Source organism: Solea senegalensis, linkage group LG11 (genome assembly GCF_019176455.1).
Source record: "Solea senegalensis isolate Sse05_10M linkage group LG11, IFAPA_SoseM_1, whole genome shotgun sequence".
Classification (NCBI taxonomy): domain Eukaryota; kingdom Metazoa; phylum Chordata; class Actinopteri; order Pleuronectiformes; family Soleidae; genus Solea; species Solea senegalensis.
In genome coordinates, this window is record NC_058031.1 from 7,349,639 (window position 1) to 7,371,285 (window position 21,647).

Genomic DNA, 21,647 nt, shown 5'->3' on the forward strand with positions numbered 1-21,647 from the left:
CGTGAACTTAAAACCTCTGGTCTGCAAATAAAAAGTGGAAATTTGAACACCCATCAGTTTGCAACAAACTCCATCTGTTGATGAGGTGGATGACTTGACTGAAAGCTCCAGAAGAGCTAATAATAGGTTTTGTGGCAAGACTGTTTTCACTTGATGTCTCCATGGTCTGTAACTTTGAACCTCAGACTTAAAGCCAGTCAAAGTCAAGTAAAGCCCTCCAAGTGCAAAGAAAATTTATCAAATGTGAGCAGTGAACAGTGAGCATCGACAACAACACTGCCTTCCAACAGTGGACCTTCATGCTATAAGGTCGAAAAATGTAAGGAATTTCAGGTTCTGCAGAAAATGTAAATTAAAAACTTTGGAAGACATCACATTGATACCTACATTGATATACTTTCAGCATACGTCAAAAGGTTTAAACTTCGATATAATAAGGCTGTGCATTAATCAGTACTGCAAATGATGACACAACCATGGCGTCCTAGAACAGTTGTGGGTATATTCATATCATAATTTATCATAATTCACACAGTCCTGTCGCATTTTGCATTGCAGTTAATCGTTTAAATGCCTGCAGACACTTGCAGTGTTGGGCTGTAAACCAGACAAATAAAAACATGCTTATGACAATATTAATTTAATCCACAGCATGGTATGTTCTTCAGACAAATGTCCCTTATTTATGACTGCCACTCTTAACATCAGTGTGTCTCTGTTTTTGTTTTTCGGTGGTGGACAGAGACCAGACGAGACATCTGGTCCCAGATTAGACCCGTGTGTTTAAGACAGGCTTAAAGACTCTGGTGGCCTGGAACAGTGAGGGGTTCCAGACTCAATCAATTAACCAATTAAGGTTGCTAGACTTTAAACTCCATTTTCACATCACTGTACTAAACTCATGAAATGCCAACGCATTTACAGCCAGCCTGTGAAAAATTATGAACTCAAAACATTTACTGTCAAAGTGTATTTGATCTATCTATTCAAGGTGCATGCAACTGCAGATTCATCAATTTCTTGCTGCCACAGACAAGACTAGATATTCCAGTTTTTACTTTGATCTGAATTATGAGCTGGGAGAGACAGGGGGAGGACAGATATCAGGTCATGGGGAAAATACAAGAAATAGTGTTAGTTATTTACAGGAGGATATGTCTCTGATGTGTGTGTGCAGCTGCAGAGTTGTCCCTTCAACTTTCAGATCAGGGTGTACTTTCCTCCCCAGACTAAAATACCTCTGCTTCCAGCTGGGATAATTGCTCAGGTCACTTGCCAAATCCAGCCATTAACTGTGATGACTGGAGGAAAAGCATGAAACAATGATGTGAGTGCCTGAGGATCAAAGAGAGTTGCTGTGTTCTTCTCTATATCTGCATGGAGCACAATCTCTTTTTGAGTTTGTCCCAGAACAAAAGCACTGAGGTGACTCATTATTGAGATGCTGACTGATCCAACAGCCTGATACAAACTAAAGATGGTGGGTTATTGAAAAGCTGATCATGAATTTTTTACTTACTCAGTCGTAATCTGAGACCAAGCCAGCTTCTTGGTGGCGACTTGTGCAGAACTGAATTCATGCTCCACTTGTTTGGCACCATGTAGGCATGCGATGCTTGTTGGTTCGGAAGAAAAAACCCCAGCACCGGCTCCTCGAAGGTCTGTGTCCGCGTGTCTCAGTCTCAATCACGTTTAATGAGCTCTTTCCAATAAGACATTTTCAAATGTTTCTGCCGCTGTCGCCCTCCTCAGTGCGCACAGACTGCACAGTCTGGTCGGTGGCGAGCACAAAGCTGCACGGTGAACGCACGGGAAAGAGTGGCAAAAACGCATCCCTCGCTTCATGTGACCAGGAGTTAACGCCGTTCCGACAACCACAGGCGGTGAAGCTGCAAGTTTGGACGCAGCACAAACAAAGGCGCTAAATGACCTGTTGCTGAAAACAAGAAATTTCGACGACGTCCAGTGAACAACGTTAGTCAGCTCGCCTCGGCTCGGCGCAAGAATGGGATTAAAACGAGGAGGAGAGTGTGTCCATTGACTTTAGACCAGCGAATCCACGTCTGGACGTGTCTCCGTCTCTTAGCTCCACACGACAAGCAGCTCAAGTTGTAAACACACCGTCCGCTGTTGATGCTTCTCCTCGCCGCCTTCAGTGATCAACCGTCGGCTTCCTCCATTCATTCACTGAACCTGGGGCCACAAAGACTCACTGCAGTTAGTTTCAGAGTGACGCAGTGTCGCAGCTAGAGGCGCCAGAGACACCAACATCACGTCCACACAAAACACACACACACACACACTCACCAGAGACGTACACGACTTCTTCATGACTTTGTCCACACCGCATTCAAGCCTCTGGACCCTGTTCAGACCCGGGGACCCGAGGAGTCAGAGCTGTATCAGAGCCTCGGTGACTGTTCATGGATCCTGTGTGAAAGTTGTGTAACCAAGAAGACACAAAAACACCACAAACAACCAACAAAATGACCGTAAACTGGCGAAAAAAAATGAACAGAACAAAAAGACCGAAAGACAAAGATTCAAAACCGCCCACACACATTAATAATTATCACAAAAAATGAACACAAACGTCCATTAACAACTGTAAAGAGACACACAACAACCACAGACATGCTAACAGCAAATTAAAGGCACACAAATACCATAAACAGACGAAAAAATGAACAAAACTACCGAAGAGTGACAGAGACACAACCGCCCATACTCATGAAAAAACATCACATACTTCCATTAACAAAAGAAAAGAGACACACAACACCACAACAGATGCAAACAACAAATTGAAGACACAGAATGGGACCATAAACAAACGAAAAAAATTAACAATGAACAAAATGACCAAAGAGTGACACAAGGATCAACACAAACGTCAATTAACAAAAGTAGAGCGACACAACAACCACAGAGACACATTTAACAACTATAAAATGTGAAAGAAAATCCTATAAAAACACAAAATGAGACAAAACAACCATAAACCACAGACACATCAAACTACCATAAAGAGACACATAACTGGCACACGACGACAAAGAGACACAGAACCACACAACCACATGTGCCTTCTACAAAAAATATTAAACATTTTCATAAAGAGACAAAAAACAACAAAGACACAAAATTAAAAAGTTGCAACAAGTATAAAAAAACATGAAAAATAATTTAGATACACAGAACAAGACATGACTTGGAATTCATTCTGCCATTTTTGTCTTAATTAACTACCATGTTTAATCAGATTACCACACGCTGAACCCGGGGGTCAAACATTTACAAGTCCCAGGGGCAAAAGGGAGTTAAAAGGTGCCCTGCTGTTGAGTTTGGTCACAAGGGACTCCAGTGGTATTGATCCAAGCATGGCAACATTGTGTCATTTTGATTCAATACCAATATTCAAACTAAACCATTAAACATTCTATTAAATTCACGATTCGCATGATTTTTTAAGTCTTTAAAATGTTGAAAAAGTAATGAAATACAGTGACTGAAAGGTTAACAAAACTTGTTTAGTGCAATTAACAGAAAAAAAAGAAGACTAAAACATCATTGAAATTTGTTACAAAATATTAGCGGTCAGTTTTGTTATTTATTATTAATCATTTACTGATCAAATCATTATTTTAAATCAAATTATGGTTTTGAACAGTAATACAGCTACCACCTTTGCTTTATTTGCTTTCTCTTTCAACTGTGGAGCCAAAAACATATTTTTGGAAGATTTTAAGTTGGCACATTCATGGCAGATAAATCTAAAGAGTGGACATGCAATCATATCTGTTTTTTTATTTTGTATGGTTATGAATCCACTAAATGTTAAATGTTGCATATTAGGAATACATTGGATAGATGTGTGTTGTTATTTCTGACCACTCAGGGACAGGCAGGCTTTTGTCTGGCGGCACCACTACAGAGGGATTTGTCTTTGGTTTGCATGAGGTCGTTGGTAAAACATCTGATGTGACAAAGCCAAAACAATGACTCTGCCAAAATGTTGCTGTGCTGTGTGTGTATGCACTCACCCTCAATAAAGAGGCGGGGAACGGTGAACAAAGAACAGCAAGGGGGAAGAGTGGGGACATTAAAACAGCCCACTTAACAAATTAGCAATTCTCCACAGCTTAAGTGTGTGTGTTTACGACCAAGTGCCACGCTTTTAATCCCTTCAGTCAGATAATGCAAATGTCAGTTTACAGCCTGATCTCGAATTACCATCATTTGATATTAAAACCACAATGATCTATTAAAATTCACCTAAAACAGAATTGTGTTTTTACACTTTTTATTGCATTTTCTTTCACCCTTTTGTGACCATCTGCTGTTGTTCAGAGAAAAATTTCAACACACATTTGCTGCCCCCCTGTGGCACAATCTGTAGCACCAGATTTGTACTTGATGTAATCCCACACAAGCCTACACATTAAACTGTAAACATTTACAAAAATTCTCCTTGAATGACCCATAAATGCAGTAACACTTAAGTGTTAAGTATTAAACAGCAGAACAAAAGCAGAACATTTAAAGCAGTTGGTCTGCAATAAAAATAGATCAATTTCAGGTGAATATCTGACTGTCGTGAAAATGTAATACTGACAAAACATGCTTCTTTCATTTGATTTTATCCCACAAAACAAACTACTGTCTGAATCAGGGATTATAATGCATCCTGCATATACTGGTTAAATGGCCTAGTTGAAATCTACCTGGATGTGTACAACTGTAAAACAAAAAGCTGAGATGATAGCTTTTTTCTTAAAATGTGTTTATATGAGATACAGACACTGTCAGTGCTGACTGCAACGGAACCAGCTTAAACAGACTCTCACTGAAAAGGCTTTCACAACCAAAAGGCATTGGCTTGACTTTGGACAGCCTTGTATAACTGGAAACTAGGTTTTGAGACATTTTGTAAACCACACTCCTCACAACTCTATGAAAAAAATCCCTTTTTGTATTGTGGCACACAGGAGTTGGTGATGCACTGCTGCCTCCGATAACAACTATGTCTTTCATTTTAAAAGCCACTAGTACACTGGTTGATAAAAGCATTTGAAAGCAAGAAAAGAGAGCAGTCTGAACACATGTTGCTTTTCATTTAATTTCTGGCAGCTCCATGTGTTCATGTTTGGAATGTTACCTACAAACAAGAGCTTCAACTACAAGGTGTGATGTTATTGTCCATGTGATATGACATCCAACAACAGGGAAGTCTGTCTCCCTGGCATCACTGTCACAATGAATCTTGAAATGAGAGCGAGAGAGAGAGAAAAAAAATTCCTGTCTCAGTGTCAGGTCTGTACAATCTACAGCCAGTGCTGACAGGTGGACGTAAGACAACAGTCAAGAACGTAATGAGAAATAAATCAGGTGGTGCTCTGTGGAGAAAGTCATTACATCCCTATTTGACTTGGTCTCATCAGTCCCTTAAAGACTCGCAGCTTTCCTGCACCGGTGACATCAAAACTGTAGTCTGTGGTGACATAGGGCATCTCCCCCTCACAGCCAGCCTAAAACAAGGACAGAGGTTTTGTTAAGTTATGGTAAAACCAAGCCTTTTTGACATTGATTGACAGAATTGACAGGTGTTTTAGAGATGAGAACTGTCATCTGACCTGTGCTGTGAGGATGCAGGAAGGCAGTGTTATGGCTCCAAGTAGGAGACAGTTGACCTTGCGTAGAATGGAGGGATCTACAGGAGTCAGCAGGAAGTACAGACCTCGAGCCATGTCAACACCTCGGAGCACACCTGGAATTCACAACACAGAAAAAATTTATAGAGGTTTTGAACTAAGATCACTATTAAACCTGGGATTTTATTTTTATCCATTTTCAGTTCTCAGTTTACAAAATATACTGAAGGAAGAATTAGGTGTCTGCATGACCTTGCACATGGGCATTAAATGAGGTACATACCAAAGCCCACACATGGACAGATGGGTGCCTGGGACAAGAGGACTGGACCTCCTCTGCTTACGATTTTTTCTCCCAGGCAGCAGAGCCCCACCAGTGTGGCATTGGCAGCATAAAGCATGTGATTTGGCACCACCTCGCAATGGATCACACCTAAAGCCACAGCTGTGTGTGGCACCTGTGGGATCAGAGTTAGAGAGCTTATGTTCTCAGTCAAGTATATTACTCAGTCGTTTGATTCAGACTTACAAGAAATTATTATTTCAAACATTATCAGGAGTAGACAACTGGAAATATGATATATCTTGTTAACAAGCTTTGGCTGGTAAAATTTACAGGAACTGGTGAATCCTTGAAGCCAAACATGTTTCCCCTGCTTCCATTCTTTAATCTGAGTTTATCACCTCCTGAATGCAGCTTTGTGCTTTTCGTACACTACAGTCATCTTCCATCTTGTTGTATTGCACTCAGCAAGAAAGGTTTTAAGTATATTTCTCAAAATGATTAAGTGTTAATATGATGCCAACCTTTGTGGATTCTGAAGAGAAGAAAATCTAAACAAGATAACACAATTGCATTATCTTTTTCATCTACCTGGTATGGGGTGAGGCTGTGTAGCGGTCTAACTGGTCCAGGTTCAGGAGACTGTAGCTGACTCAGGTAAGCCAGCAACGACAGCTCTCTGTGCTCGTTACTGCGCTGGTGTTTCCTGTCATACACAACACAAACAGACAATTTAAAAATGAAAATGTTCATTATTATTTGAATCCAAACACAGGCTGATAATGGTGCCACTTACGCAGCTCCTTGACGTGCCACTCCTTGAAACTCTGACTGTATAATAAGGTGAGTGTAGCTTCTTGGGGGACTGTGGTTCTCTGTAAACTCATCCATTGCTGTCTGAGCTGGCGGGTGGGTCTGACACCCATGTGCCGTCCTAAGAAAGTCTGGTGTAAGGGCGGGACACTGTGTGACACCACTATGGCCGAGCTGGACGACATGTGAGACTGGGAAGATGCGAATCATGTCCACTAGTAGCTGGAACCCAAATCCTGTGGAAGCAGAGCACATATTCAGACACGGCTTACAACCATCATAATTATAGTTGTTTATATATTACTGACCCTTGACCCAGCCCATGGTGTTGATGATGATGGGAGTCTCCCTGCTCGGCGAGCGTCTACGCCACAAGGACTTCAGTGATTCTAGGTATCTGTCCAAGTCCGACTCACTTGTTGTCTGACCATAGTAGATCATGTGGTCTGGTGTGCGCTGATGTGAGAATGGTGGTCCTGGAAAACAAACTCAGTGTAAGTGTACTCATTTCACAATACACAGTTCAGGAATATCATATGGAACCGACGTATTAAAGGAAGAGCTCATCTTTTTGGGAAATACATCATCATGCCCAACTTTCGCATTTTGTATATACATGCCATTTCATGTGGTTCCTTTCATAATAAAATGAGGGTTCACGCCAGTCTCATTTGTATTTCCTTGTATTCTTTGCACACTGAGTTGTATATGTACGATTATCAGTATATGTTTATGTGATCCCAAGTCCCCAAATGGACTGTAAAGCGCTGTGCTGAAGGGAGCATGTGCAGTTTGCGCATAGGTTCTGTGTGGACTCAAATCGGCGACATCCTCACTTTCGTCCAAGTAGGGTCCGAGCAGACTACCGCGGAAATGGGAGTATGATGAAATTTATGTGACAGGGACTCTAGTGGATCTCTGGAGACACAAGGACAGACAGTATGTCCCGGCCCCAGAGCTCCCATGTTATATCTCATTTGGCTTGGACCACTTGGACTATATATAAACTTGGATGACATGATAAGCTCCCACAAGTGAGGCCAAACCATCTAAATCACCTACTGGTGGCTGCATAGGTTTATTAGGTTATAAATCCATCCTCCTCCTTGTTAACAGATGGGACATTAGCCAAAGTAAATCATACATGCCAGATTACCAAAGATGTTTTTTGTCATATAAAAGGTAGTTCCTACACTGATGCATGTTCATGTGTTTACTTTGCCTAAGTTGCTTTTTAATTAGTTATTTGATGCTATGAAAGTAGCATCAAGATCAAGATTACAGACTTATTTATATAAGTACAGACTGACTCTTGATTAATTTATGTTTTTACGCTTATATTTACGGTACAGACATATAATTAGTATACCTAGTAAAGTCACTACTCCCTGGACAATTAATAAAACTATTAGTTTATAACAGACTACAACAACACAGTGCGTGTTCCTTGTACAACATAAGAGATTTTTAGGTCCGGAATACACAACAAAAAAAGGTCATGTGAAACAGCAAGATTATAAATACATACCCAGAAGTGGTTCTCTGACAACTGACAATGACAGACAACCAGCAGGGGTGAATTCTGTTTGACCAAGGTCTGCTTCCAAGTAATCTACATAAGCAGTGCTGCGGACACAAAAACAGACAAACAAACAATTATAATAATACCATTACTATTTCAACCATTTAACCTCTGTATGAATGTTAAGTCCTCAGCAAACTGAAACTGATGGTATAAATAATGATAGTTTAGTGCACAGGGATCATATGAGCCCTAACCAAATCATGTTAAGGACACAATATGGATAATAATCTTAACACACAAACATAGTAGTATTAATAAATATCAGTTTACTGGCTACAGAAATGAAGGAGGCATGTTACATGTGTGTTATGTAAACTTACTGATTTAGTAAAGTGTTGATGAGGTGGCGAATAAATGTTGACTTGCCCACATTCTTGGTACCACACACAAGAATAACTGCACAACCATCCATGTCTCCTGTGAATGACAGACAAGACAAATGTCAGGTGATGTGTCACAGCACAAATGTGTTTGACATGTTTATTACACCAACAACAGTTTGTTATTTAGATAGAGAAGTCAGTTAAAGGACATTACTGTTTTCAGATGTGACATGATTCTCATCAATACTGTTAAGAGTATACATGTGGCACTCCTTAAAATCAAACAATAAAAGTGTTTGCTGTTCTGTCACATGCTGCATCAGTGATGATTTCTTTAAATGTATTTTATCACAAATGAAACCTTACATGATGAGGGATCTCATGGTGAATGTCCTTAATTTTTTCATAGTCATTTTTTCATACAGTGTAATGTGAAGTGGAAATCTCAACTCATTTGCAACTTAGAATTGGCTCATCCAGACTTATTCAACACAATTGTGTTTTTATTTATTTTTTTATGCTTAACAGACAATAACAGGGTGACTGATCATGTTCAAATCGACAGCTTCAATGTCAGATTGCAGTGTTGACAGTATTACAGAAATGTAACTAGGAAACAAAGTAACAAAAACGGTTCATTATAAGTCATGTACCTAAAATACTTATTCAGATGTGATGCATAAAATGTAATTTCCATCGAGAAGTTAATGTCCTTACCTCTGCAGGCACCAACCACTGTGCTAAGAGCATCTCTGTAGCTCTTTGACATGTTCAGGCCCTCAATGCTGCTACTCAGAGGAATCACACCCAAACCATTGAGAGGAGTGTCAAGCACAGCTGACATTAGTTCACTCTACAAACAAGTAGTGGGGGAAAAGTGTCAGTTAGACAAGTCTGTCAACTCCAGTTCTAAACTTAAAGTAAATAAATTTGAACATCATGTGATTTGGTGGATATTGTGAAAAAGGAAAATATACAAAATATCGTTAGATTACCATCATGGGGCTGAACAATTCACTGAGCTCCGAGAAGCTTGACAGAAACCGTGTCAGGGGTGTTTCCATGGGCTCCAGGAGGATGATGGAGGAATGTGATGTTACCTTTTTTAGCAACTTTTTGTGCGACGCTACAAAAAATACAAAGAAAAAAAAGTGTAATCCTGTTCAAATGTATAAAACAGAGTGGGACTTTGATAGGTTATTTCTATCATTTACCTGACGATAATAAATACTTTTGGAGAATAGGTGAAGCTGCCGCTTTGTCGTCTCTGGTGTTGGCAGAGCTTTCTAGTGCTGTAATCACCAAAGGACAATGTGAAGCCGGGGAGAACAGTGGATATGACTGCTGGCCCTCTTCAATAGTGAACCCCAACACTTCTACCCGACCATACAGGCAGGTCAAAAGGCATTTCCCACGGAAACACAGGGTCTGCCAGGTAAAAATGTTAGACTCAGTTGCAGAAATTGACAGATAACAGATCAAAAATATTTCATACAAATCTCACAGATTATTGACTTAAAATAAAATGACCAGAAATGTACCTGATTTTTCTGCATGACAACTACTGCATGGTTTCCCTGATGAACTCTCTCTGCACAGTGATGGAGATTATTCCCATCCATTCTACCTGGCAGTACATCCTCCGTGTCAGCAGAGGTCTCTACACCATTCCTCTGAATGGACTGGGAAAACTCCTTCCACTCCTGCGAGTCATTAGATTCATTGTCCATAGTGAACCCTGAACTCCCATTAGCCTGACTGTGTGATTTCTTCAATTCAGACTGGGAAGTGTTTTTCTTGGTAGCAGAGACAAACTTTGCCTTATTTTGCAGCCTCTTGATAGTAGTTTTTTTCTTAACAGTTGCTTGGTGCTCTTTTATCATGCTGGTCATGACCAGAGGGGTGTTGAGCTCAGATGAACTGATGGGAGGTCTGCATCGTTTTCCCCTCACATCCTTCCACTTCTGAGATTTAGCATGACCTTTGACCTGTGTGGTTTTCTTCACCTTCATATTGTCAAATCAGTAACCATTCATGTGGGTGTTGGTGGAAAATAAAAGGGGGGTGGCTGCAAAAAGAGACGCAGAATTAGCAGGAAAAAAGACTCACACTTAGTGATGGGACAACATGGGATATTATTCCTCATCGTGATAAAAAGCACTAACAGTAAATTAATCATGGTGAATTTCTATTATTGTGATATTATCGAGCTATATCTCTCCTTATGGCGAACTATTACCTTATTAAATTAATAATATTTCACAACAGAATATATATCCTATCTGTGATCCCATTTGTTTCTGACCACCATGGGTGCAGACAGAAGGCAACACCCGTTCACGTTTAAGAATCTAAAAATTATATTAAAACATTATTTTAGTCATTGCAATAATAGCGTGAATCACAATCATTCTGGTCAGGAAAACTGTGATGGCAAATTTCTGTGTACCATACCTACTCACATTTTTATAGGAGACTGTCTTCATGTGTCTTATTTTGTATAAATGGTCTTAATTCTATTTTTTATATATTCTATTATTGTGTATGTATTATAAACAGAGAAAACAAAAACAAAAAAGATGTTTGTTTAGCCTAACCTTAAGAGCCTGAATTTGTTTCCTAGAAAACTTATCATGCAACTGTTATAATATTTCTGTCAACATTTTGATGACCAGATCACTGTGAAAGTAATGTTTCACTTAAAATCAGAATCAGCTTTATTGGCCAAGTATGTGAACACATACAAGGAATCACAACATAGTAATACTTCTTATAATTGTAATTGTTTCAAAATCTTTATTTTTTTTGTCTGATAGTGAACCTACAGAACTGTACTCGAAGTTATAATTAACATTATCTTTATTTTATGATAGAGCCTAATATTGTTGTGCAAGGGCGTGGGAAATAATTGAATACAATTATTTTTTAACAGATCAAGGCTAAACTAGCCATGCTACAATGGAATTCAAAAAGCAGCTCAGAGTTTATTCGACTTTTTCCTCAACACGTGGGGCAGAGAAACAGCATATTCACAGAAACCAGACACCAACCCAGGACGAAAGGTGTATTTTAAAGTTGGGTGAAGTTTCATAGAAGCACGTCACAGTCTCGCCGGGTAACTAGCGTTAGCTGCTATGCTAAGTCCCGTTGTCGCACTTAATGTGGCAAGTACTTACCCCCTGCTTGTGTACAAAACAGTGTAAAACTGGAGAAATTCCTTTTTATTATTCCAAAGACTGTGCAACGTTTATGTTTAGTCAAATCGAATGCTTAGAGCAGTCCAGCTGTTAAAACATCATTGCTAAAAGGCTAATTCCATGTGTGAGCCACAAACAGACACCACGTCCGAGATGGTCAACTATGATTTTACCCGGCGTGTTATTATCTGCGATTTTGCCAATTGCGATGCTATTTTTAACATTATTTTAACTTTTAGTGAATAAACAGTGAGTAAAGAAATATCCCACACCAGTACAGTCATAAACATACATTTTCGGTGAAATAGTTTAATTAGGTTTAAATGTTAATGTTGGCGTTTTTTAATGGACAACAAACAACTTTCCCGGAGTTTAAATGCGTCACTTCCTCTTCCTTGTGCAGTTTTTAGGGGCCTACAAGAAAACAAAACAAGGTGCATGTAGCTGCTGTGTTTCGCTCTTTTTTTATTTATTCTTTCTTTGTTCCATTAAAAGAGGATCCAGCTTATACACAACGAAAAATGTATGATCGATTTTGACCAATAATGGCATTGTGAATGTCGAAATGTAGCCGTCGGGTGAGTATCAGCTAAGGGAGCGTCTTTAAAGACTTGTGCTAAGAAATAAACGTCGAGGTGCGGAGGTAGCCAGGGGTAGCGATACAATACTCATTAGAAAATAAACTATAATAAATATAATTGATATGCCAACTGCAATAAATGGAAATACTATTCATTTAGTCGGTAAATAATAGTGGATAGCTTAATTTGACGACGTGATATACACAGGTTATATGTTATGGGTATAGTAAAGGAGGGAGGGACTATTTTAATGTTTTTTTCAACAAAAAAACACTTCATGAACTCAAGTTAAGTGCATATAATATATTTAACTACTGCAGGGCTGCAACTAATGGTCCATTAACTATTGTTGCAACATTTTGATTGTTAATTATTGTTTCCCAAACCTCAAAATGAAGATGTTCATGTTGTTTTGTCCACAAACCATTTACAACATATTCATTTTTATAAATAATTCATTCATATTTTATAAAAAATAAGAATCCTGAAATTACTCTGATTTAAAAAGAAAAATCCAAACAATTTTAATTATAAAAACACTACAATTATCAAAATAGTTGACGATTAATTTTTGCAATTGATTAGAAGTTGCTTAATCCAATCCAACTTTATTTAGAAAGCACAAAGTGCTGTACATAAGAGATAAATAAAATACCTAAGACCTAAAAGACGTAAAATCAACAATGAAACGGACAATAAAATGACAAATACTGTAGAAAATATAAAAATAACACAAATCATACAATAAAAACAGGTCAAATCAATGTCTCATACTGGGTGAAAGCCAAAGAGTAAAACTGAACTGTTTAGTTGGACATGCATTTTTTGACATTGATGAAATGTTCCTTAATCAATTAATTATTTGTAACTAACGATTCATTATTTTTGGCATATCATTTTAGTTCCAGAATAACATAGGGAGGATGTATCATCCTGTCGACAAACTATTTTATACTTATGTGTGTCATACAGCAGCAGTGAACGGTGAAGATACAATGACGCATTTGAAGAGGAACCATGCACAGAGTGTACTCTCCTCCCTAAACCAGCAGAGGGCAGCAGGGAAATTTTGTGATGCAACACTGAATGTGGGAGATGGGGTGGTACACTTGGCCCATCGCAACATCCTGGCCTGTTTCAGTGAACTGTTCCAGCAGCTCAACTCGCCTGCTGCAACATGCACAGAGATCTGCCTGCAGGAGTGTCCCAGCGATGGCCTGGAGCTGCTCCTAAACTTCCTCTACACTGGAGAGCTGAAGCTGGATCTAGATAACCTGGACAAGGTGCAGCATGCTGCAGCCAGCCTGTGTGTGCCAGAGGCACTTGTACTTTGTCAGCAGTTCCAGAGAACGCCTGCGGATCCTGTGCCCGTGAAGCGTAAAAGAGGCAGACCAAGAAAGACCCAATCAGATACAACCTCTCATTGTTCAGTCAAAGAAGAAGAGAAGGTGCATACAGACACAAAAAAGGAGTTTGGTATTAACACTGACTCAGCCACCATTAATGTAGCTGCCACAACTGCAACAACCACCACCCGCTCTGGCCGTGTAGTGAAGGGCCCCAGGAGACTTGTGACTGATGAGAGTCCGTCCACTGATTTAATAGCCTGTGAAAACACCAGCAAACAGGCCGAGAACATTCCTGCGGAGACAGAAAGTTGTGATGTTGTGGATAATCAGAGTCCCCATCAGCCAGCGGGTAAAACTGAGGTATAAAACATGACTGGGTGCAAATACTTAAGTTAGTTATTTCAAAGATGAACACGATGGTTACATTTACACTTCTCTTATGTCATGTTGCAGATAGCTGATCTTCAGATTGCCATAAATGACAGTAGTGTTCGTCAGGAAAATGAGGCGGCAGAGGAAGATGATGATATTGGGGAGTTTGAGCCAATCACTGAAGGCTCAGATGAGGAATATGTGCCCATCGCCGAGCCTGCGTCTTCATCAACAGCTTCATCAACAGCGCGAAGACGCAATGTTCAAAGTAAGACGATGAAAAATGAGAAGGAAGAAACCGTGGAAGAAGATTCCAAGAAGGATTCTGTGCAGTGTCCCGTCTGTGAAAAATCCTTCAAGAGCAAATACTACCTGAAAGTCCACAACAGGTAAAATCTGTCCCCTGCATTTCTCATTTGAGTCACTGTTGAGATAGCAACTAATGTTTTTCCTTTACAGACGACATACAGGGGAGAAGCCCTTTGGTTGCCTTAAATGTGGGAAGAAGTACTTCCGGAAGGAGAATCTTTTAATACACGAGATCAGAAATTGTGATAAAGTCATGGTGAGTTATTGAAGAAGTGTTTCATTGCCACGGATGAGAAAGTAATATGTACAAAAAAAAAGAAAAGATGATAAGTGTTTGTGCTGTGTTTTAACTACAGACGTACAAATGCTCGATGTGCTCCTCCACCTTTAATACAAAAGAACAGCTACGTCTGCACATTGTGTCCCACACTGGATACATGCCTCACAAGGTACAGTCGTTATGCCTCTATAGCAATCATTGATGACTAGAAATGATATCACAACCAAAAGAAAACATTGATGTATTGTTTTTGTTTTATAGTGTTCATTGTGTCCTGAACAATTTATGTACAAGAAAAACTTGACGCTTCACATGATGAAGATCCACAGTTACCCAAAACCACACGCAGTAAGTTTTCTGGTAATGTGCGACAGTAAATAACTGAAACTGAAAGTTTTACACAGTTGCCTTTTGTGTTTTTCACCAGTCACTACTGATTAAATGTTGTAAACTTAATGCTTTCATTAGGTTCAAATTTTTATTTTTTATTTTTTCCTGAAGTGTCCCCAGTGCCCCAAAACCTTCTTAACTCGGACGGAGCTGCGCGTGCACGAAGCAGCCAAACATCGAGGTGAAAAGCCGTTTGTGTGCGAGGAGTGCGGCCATCGAGCATCGAGTCGAAATGGCCTGCAGATGCATATCAAAGCCATTCACAGGTAGCAGCACATGTTTGTCTATGTGTCTGTGCACGGGGGTGAAAATGAATAACTGTAACTCCAATTGTGCAGATGATTTTTTGGACATTTTCTCTCCAGAAACGAACGACCATTTGTTTGCACCTTATGTGGCCATGCGTTCTCCCAGAAGAACAACCTCAACATGCATATGCGTATACACAGTGGTGAGAAGCCGTATCAGTGTCATCTCTGTGGGAAAACCTTCAGGACACAAGGTAATGGCGCAAAACCTTCCTGGTGTGCGACTTCACTTCTTCTCCTGCTTTTTTTCCTCTTCCAGTGATGTTAACTGTGTTTTGAAAACCAGCCAGTCTAGATAAACACCACCGGACACACACCGGTGAGCGTCCCTTCAGTTGTGACATCTGTGAGCAGCGGTTCACAGAGAAAGGCGCCCTCGTCCGACACAAGGCCAGCAAGCACGAGGAAGGTCGTCCCCACTGCTGTCACATATGTGGCAAAACCTTCAAAGGTGAGATCTCTGATGGGCTTTGTTTGCCTCCATTAAAACATAATGTTTGATGAGCTTTGCATTCATGACTCAGTAATGTGATTCACTTTGTGGCTTTTCATTGTCACCAGCCAAGGAGCAGCTCAATGTTCACCTGCGGCGCCACAAAGGCATGAGGAAGTTTGAATGCAGCGACTGCGGCTACAGGTTCACTCGACAGGTACGGTCACTCGTCGGACTGCGGCCTAAGGATAAATGTATTCAATGAAATTCAGTTTACTCGCTCTGTGGTGGATGGAAAAACAGCAAATATTTGTGTTGTAGCAGAAAGAACCAACAATTTCTGAAATTATTGCAGTTTAATGTGCACATCATTTTAACCGATCATCACCGTACAGTCATCTTGTGTTTCTTGGTTACGTCGTTCATGATGACGAAAGCATTTCACTTTATTGAATACAAAGAATTGGCAGTTTGTGCTTTTTCGTGATTTTAGTTCAAGATGCACACGCACACATATCTGTGTTTATATTAAAAGTGAACATGAGAATCGATAGAATTATTCATTTATATTGTAACATTATTATTAGCAGACGACCAATTATTCTTTATGTGTTATATTATTACCAGAGAAATAAATTGATTCAATCAGTGTATTTTTTCACTCAATAGACCTGATCAGAATCAGAAATACTTACTATTACTAATAATACTATTAATCCCGGGGGGGAAATTGCATATCCTGACAAAACAAAGGTGTAAATAGACTAAATAGTGTAAGAATAACTTAAAAAAAGTGTAGAAAAATATAAATATAACAGGCAGGAATGATTTCCTGGGAGAATGAGTGTTTGGCTGAAGGTGCTCCTGTGTCTGAGTCATGGAGTGGGTGAGAGTCGTAATCTAGGATGCTGCTTAACTTTGTTTGTGCAGTAATAAATGGATACTGCATTTGTGACCCTCTGTTAATTCCACCCAACTGTCACATTTGTGATTGTTTTTCTCCTGAAGGCTCACCTCAGACGGCACGTTCAAATCCACAAACGCACTGAGAACTACAATCCCCGGCAGAGGAAACTGAGGAACATGGTCGTGCAGGATATTAATGAAAGTTTAGGGGACAGTGACTCATCTGAAACGACAGGAGCCCCTCTGACCACTGAAGAGACGGAGTATGTTCAAGACACCAGTGACAACAAGGAACCCGCAAACCAAGGGACTGACGACTCACCAGGCCTCAGTTCCAGCTGCATCGTGAGGGTGGAGATTGGCTCGAGTGATGAGGTGATGGAGGTGGTGGTGCCCGACCAGAACCTGGTATGTGCCGAGGCGGCAGAAAATTTCTCTGTGCCTGATGTCATGCAGCAAACGCAGCTGGTCACAGAGGAATTTGAGTCTACAGTGGACATGGAGGGAATCGAGAATATATCAGAGAGGAACGAGGACTAAGAGTGGAAACTGTGGAGTTTTTTTTTTGTAAACAAGAAGCACTTACATGATGAAACATTTGGCTTTGAATGTCCAAAGATGAAAGTTACTGAAATGGCTAATGTTAAGTTTCCATACATGAGAATAATGACAAATGTAATCAAAAGGTGAAGTGCATGCTTTAAAAATGATTTATGAGATTATATTTTGCTCTGTTTAATTCAGACTAATGTTAAGGGTGTGTCAAACAGCTGAGCTTAAACCAGAAATAAAAAAAAAGTTAATAATAAATATGATATGTTGTTGATTTGTGGGCAATTAATCACATGAATTTTCCAAAATGTCATAACAAGGTAGTACTGGTAACACTGCCGAGCCCCTAAGGATGCAAGTGAATAATTTCTCCCTAGTTGGACGTAATGATGCTACAACACATGCAGTAATGCTAATGCAGAGATGGTGAAGAAAGACCGCTTACATGAAAACACAGTAATAATAAATGGATTCCTTAGGTTAGGTTAAGCACAAGATGTTTTAGAGGCTAAACAAATCAAGATTATGTTTGTACACAATTCCACAGGACATCTGAAATATAAAAATGACACTGTCTTCACTCAGTGTAGATAATACTAGATGCACATAGACATCAGGACATTCTCACTTTGAATTAAAATGGAAATCAGGTGTTTTGTTTTTTTTAAAAGGTATATCTTTATGAGCAAACACAATTACTTTACAATTCTTGTTTATAAAAAACCTTAATGCATTTGCTGTTTTCTCACACTCACCCACAGCGACCGTCTTGTCGATAGTGAACATTTGTCTCCTGCTAACAGTTCGTCACATGACTCTCAGACCTGCCTGCAGTTTCATTTATGCCAACTACTTTGTAAACATTAACACAAACACAGTATATATATAAGATTTAAAATATTCTCTTTTTACAAGACAAACTTGTATGAACCCTATGAAAACAACGATGCATGACATAAAATCAAAAGTCCCAACAAAGCAGGAGTTACTTTACACATGAGAGGAAATTGAGATTGTATAGTGTTTCCAGTTGAGACCGCTGACCCTCCACTATTTGCCAGTGTTGATGGGCAGGGAGATCTTTAGCAACCACAGCACAAATACGCCCATAAATAAACAAACAAACAAAGTAGTCACACATTCATAAATAATAATAAAAACAGCATGCACATTAGACTGGTGGTTATAAGGGCTGCAGATTGAACTTCGTTTCAAGGACAGGGCTGACACAAGGGGGCGCTGTTCAGCCTAGATCACAAGCAATGTTACAAAAAAAACCACAAGTATCAACCAAAGTTTGTAAAACGTGAAACCATCCTGATATTCTACCATGAAGAAAAGGCTTCTCAACACACGTTTAAGTCGAGGGTGTTTTTTCATCTGTCCGTTTAGTGCTACACTGATTGTTGCCATTTTTGGAATGTAGACAGATTAACTGCCATTTCTGACCAAATATTTAGCTTCTGCTCAAGCCTAGAAATCGTCAGAGTATGACGCTAATTTTAGTCTGACTCTGAACTTTTCTTTAGTAGATAAAAATCTACAAAGCTGAACCAGAGTTCACTTCTGTCTTCTGCCAATTTGTTCATTTTTTGGAGCATACATTACCAACAACGCCACTTTACAGTATGTGTTATTCTCGTGGCTGCTTATCGAGACTCATCTTCAGACCATCAGATCATCGGCTAACTCACAGATGTCTAAACACAAGCATAATTCTGTTCTGTTTGGTCATAAATATTGACCATTTATTAATTATTACTTGCTATTACTGTTCAAATAAAAAGTCTGCCCATTTACAGGAACTATTCACTATTTCAGGTCAAATCCATCAAAGGCAGCATACACCTACCTCCTAAGGCTTTTCTATGGAAACATCTAGAACATTTCATATATGAACAAAGTTACACTCAATAATAAAAAATGTCTTGCCTAACTTGTAATTCCCTGACAAACACGTGACCCATTGACTCCCATGTTCAATTACAACACGAACAGAATCAGACTTGACATCAAAGTCCCAGCGTCTCCTCTGCTGTAGCTGTATAGGAGAATATTTATCTCCACATTCCGTGCATGTTTTCGTGAACCTCTTAAGCATTTACTCTCACACTTGACTCTGAGAGGCATCTCCAAGACTTAATCTTCCAGTTCATAGTGCATGTCATTAGCCTCCTAAATTACAAACATCATTAAGAGAATTGATTCAACTTAGTCTCCTGGGGGGCTTCAGTCTGCTGCTCCAACTTGGTGGGAGCTCATTTTGAGTTTGGTGTCAATCCCATTTCACAAGTTCAAGCGTACCAATGGGGGTCTGTGCTGATCGCCCCCTCTTTATCCCCTGCACGGTGGGGCCCTGCCTCCTCATTAGCAACGAAGAGTAGACATGTGTGTGTGTGTAGACTTTAGGCATGCTGGGTATGCTTCACCTTCTGAGTAGGGGAGATGAAGTCATTGTGACACACATTGTGTGTGTGTGTGTGTGTGTGTGTTTCTTCCACTAACGCCCCTAAAGTTTCTATGTTATTGTCATAATAAGGAAAGGATGTGAGCTGGTTACAACAAAATGTTGGGTGAGCATGAGACTGGGACTGTCTTGTCGTTGTGATTCTGCAGTGTGGGAGCAGAGTGCCAAGGCAAAAGCAACGGAGGAATCAGAGGGGGGGGAACGTCAAACAGAAAAATGCAAAGGCTTCTCTGCATGAGCAAAACATCAAAATTTAAACCAATTCGCCGCTTGAATTCAAATGCAACAATCTCCTTGTACTTCAGCGCAGCCACTAATTCCAGCAGCATATAAGAAACATGGAGGGGGGTCAGGTGTGTGTGTGTGTGTGTGTCTTCAATAATTCATCCAGAGACTGATAGATGTGTGTCTTCAGAGACCACAGTGTGGATTGTGTGCATGGAGAATTTGTAAGTATGGAGATCAGGGTCAGAGTTCGCAGTGAGGTGGTTTGATGTGGCGTTACACAGAACCTCTTCTTCTAATATGATGGACCACAAATCCCCCTCGATTCCCCCAACACCCCTCCCTCTCCACTGAAAGGTTCAATATTGCTGCAGCTGTGGAACGTAGACATTTAGCTTTAGTTGCTTTGTGCGTTTGAAAAAATACAGCAGGTGAAAGAAAGGGTTGAGTTCTGAGTAAAACGTTAAAGTTAGAATGAGGAGGAAAGAAAAAAGTGACGAAGAACTGCTGTAAAAAAAAAAACTTTTTTTAAAAAAAAGAAAAAGGCGATGAAGAGAATAAAGTATGACTTGCTTTGATTTAACTCCAGATCTTCCTTGAGAAGCAGAGAATATTCTCAGAGAGCATATGAGCAGTGGGAGTGTAGGAGATCTCTGGACCACACTCTGATTTTACAAGAGGAGGATGAATTTAATGTTAATCTAAATGTTGCCCTCACATAAAAGCCGCATTACGTCACACACTATACATTGTCAACAATACACAATCAGCCTCACACATCAATAAAACATCGTCTTCATTTTCCTGCATACTTCTTTTTGTTCTCTGAGCAGGACATCCCCCACATCTAGGCAGTGTTCTAATGGGAGGTGGAAAATAGTTGATGGACAGATCAATAAACCTGCATGTGGAGGCCATGTTGGAAGGTATAACTATAGAGTGGAAGGAGGGCTGGAGATAATTGCACACACCGAGCGCCCTGACGGCCACATCGCACAATCTGTTGCCATTTACAATACCTCACAGTGTGACCACGCAGAATGCCGAAAAGAGACTGAAAATGAAATTGCATAGATGTGGTTTAAAAATGCCATTTCTGGGACTTTCATCATGGTACAACCATATACGGAAAGAATAAAGAACGTATTTTTCAGGGAACAATGTGTCGCATTCTCTGAATAATCCACAGACCACACTGTCAACATCTCTCTTTTTTTTTTGACTGAAAAGAAAAACATTTCACAAAGAACCTTTCACTGTAAGATTTGTGGATTATGCCCAGTGTAAGAGGCAGATTAGAGAGTTTGGAAAATTCCTTTAAAGATACTGATATTATTTTTTTTCTGTATTGTAAAATAAAACTCTATTTCACCTCTATATTTTTATTTTGTTGTTTGCAGAAAACTACAACAACTTTGTTGAATTTCTTGGCTGGTTACTCGGTCTGGTATGTGATATGATGTTGTGCTATTTATGTAGATGACACATATATTGGCATTAGGCCTACACATACAGAGGTGGAAACACAAGCCAGATAAGGATTTATCATTCCTAACCGTACTGTACTGTGGGGAGCTAAACTGCACTCTCTAACTTTGGTTGGGTAGAAATGGAGCTCATACT

At 39.8% G+C, this 21,647-nt stretch overlaps 3 protein-coding genes across 5 annotated transcripts in view; 1 reads left to right on the plus strand and 2 right to left on the minus strand.

The window, feature by feature from the left end:
* plekhg5b (pleckstrin homology domain containing, family G (with RhoGef domain) member 5b) overlaps positions 1-2,686 on the minus strand; it is a 63,125-nt gene extending 60,439 nt beyond the window's left edge. Inside the window, exons 1-2 of one of the 2 annotated variants that reach the window (XM_044038635.1) lie at positions 2,308-2,686; positions 1,520-2,193 (exon numbers count right to left, since the gene is read on the minus strand). In XM_044038635.1, the coding sequence (XP_043894570.1) occupies positions 1,520-1,601 (82 nt within the window). In that variant the 5' untranslated portion in view covers positions 1,602-2,193; positions 2,308-2,686. Of the gene's footprint in view, positions 1-1,519; positions 2,207-2,307 lie in introns of those variants that run through there. The other variant, XM_044038634.1, reaches the window with a different exon arrangement.
* Positions 2,687-4,286: 1,600 nt separating this feature from the next.
* On the minus strand, positions 4,287-12,040 carry nol9 (nucleolar protein 9). The gene is made up of 13 exons (XM_044038274.1): positions 11,832-12,040; positions 10,197-10,723; positions 9,870-10,083; positions 9,651-9,781; positions 9,373-9,508; positions 8,653-8,749; positions 8,276-8,373; positions 7,056-7,223; positions 6,731-6,983; positions 6,526-6,640; positions 5,935-6,109; positions 5,634-5,767; positions 4,287-5,528 (listed from the first exon to the last, which is right to left on the minus strand). The coding sequence occupies exons 2-13, from the start codon at positions 10,665-10,667 to the stop codon at positions 5,412-5,414; spliced, it is 2,109 nt and encodes a 702-aa protein (XP_043894209.1). The 5' UTR covers positions 10,668-10,723; positions 11,832-12,040; the 3' UTR covers positions 4,287-5,411.
* Positions 12,041-12,259: 219 nt separating this feature from the next.
* Positions 12,260-17,606, plus strand: LOC122777202 (telomere zinc finger-associated protein-like). Of its 2 annotated transcripts, none has more exons than XM_044038271.1 (11): positions 12,260-12,430; positions 13,406-14,142; positions 14,236-14,543; positions 14,614-14,719; positions 14,820-14,912; positions 15,005-15,091; positions 15,245-15,399; positions 15,499-15,635; positions 15,728-15,892; positions 16,003-16,091; positions 16,883-17,606. In XM_044038271.1, exons 2-11 carry the CDS (start codon positions 13,429-13,431, stop codon positions 17,318-17,320), a joined length of 2,292 nt encoding a protein of 763 aa, XP_043894206.1. In that variant the 5' UTR covers positions 12,260-12,430; positions 13,406-13,428; the 3' UTR covers positions 17,321-17,606. The 2 variants fall into 2 exon arrangements, with proteins under 2 accessions (XP_043894206.1, XP_043894207.1); XM_044038272.1 differs by having other exon boundaries at positions 13,409-14,142.
* The last annotated feature ends 4,041 nt before the right edge of the window (positions 17,607-21,647 follow it).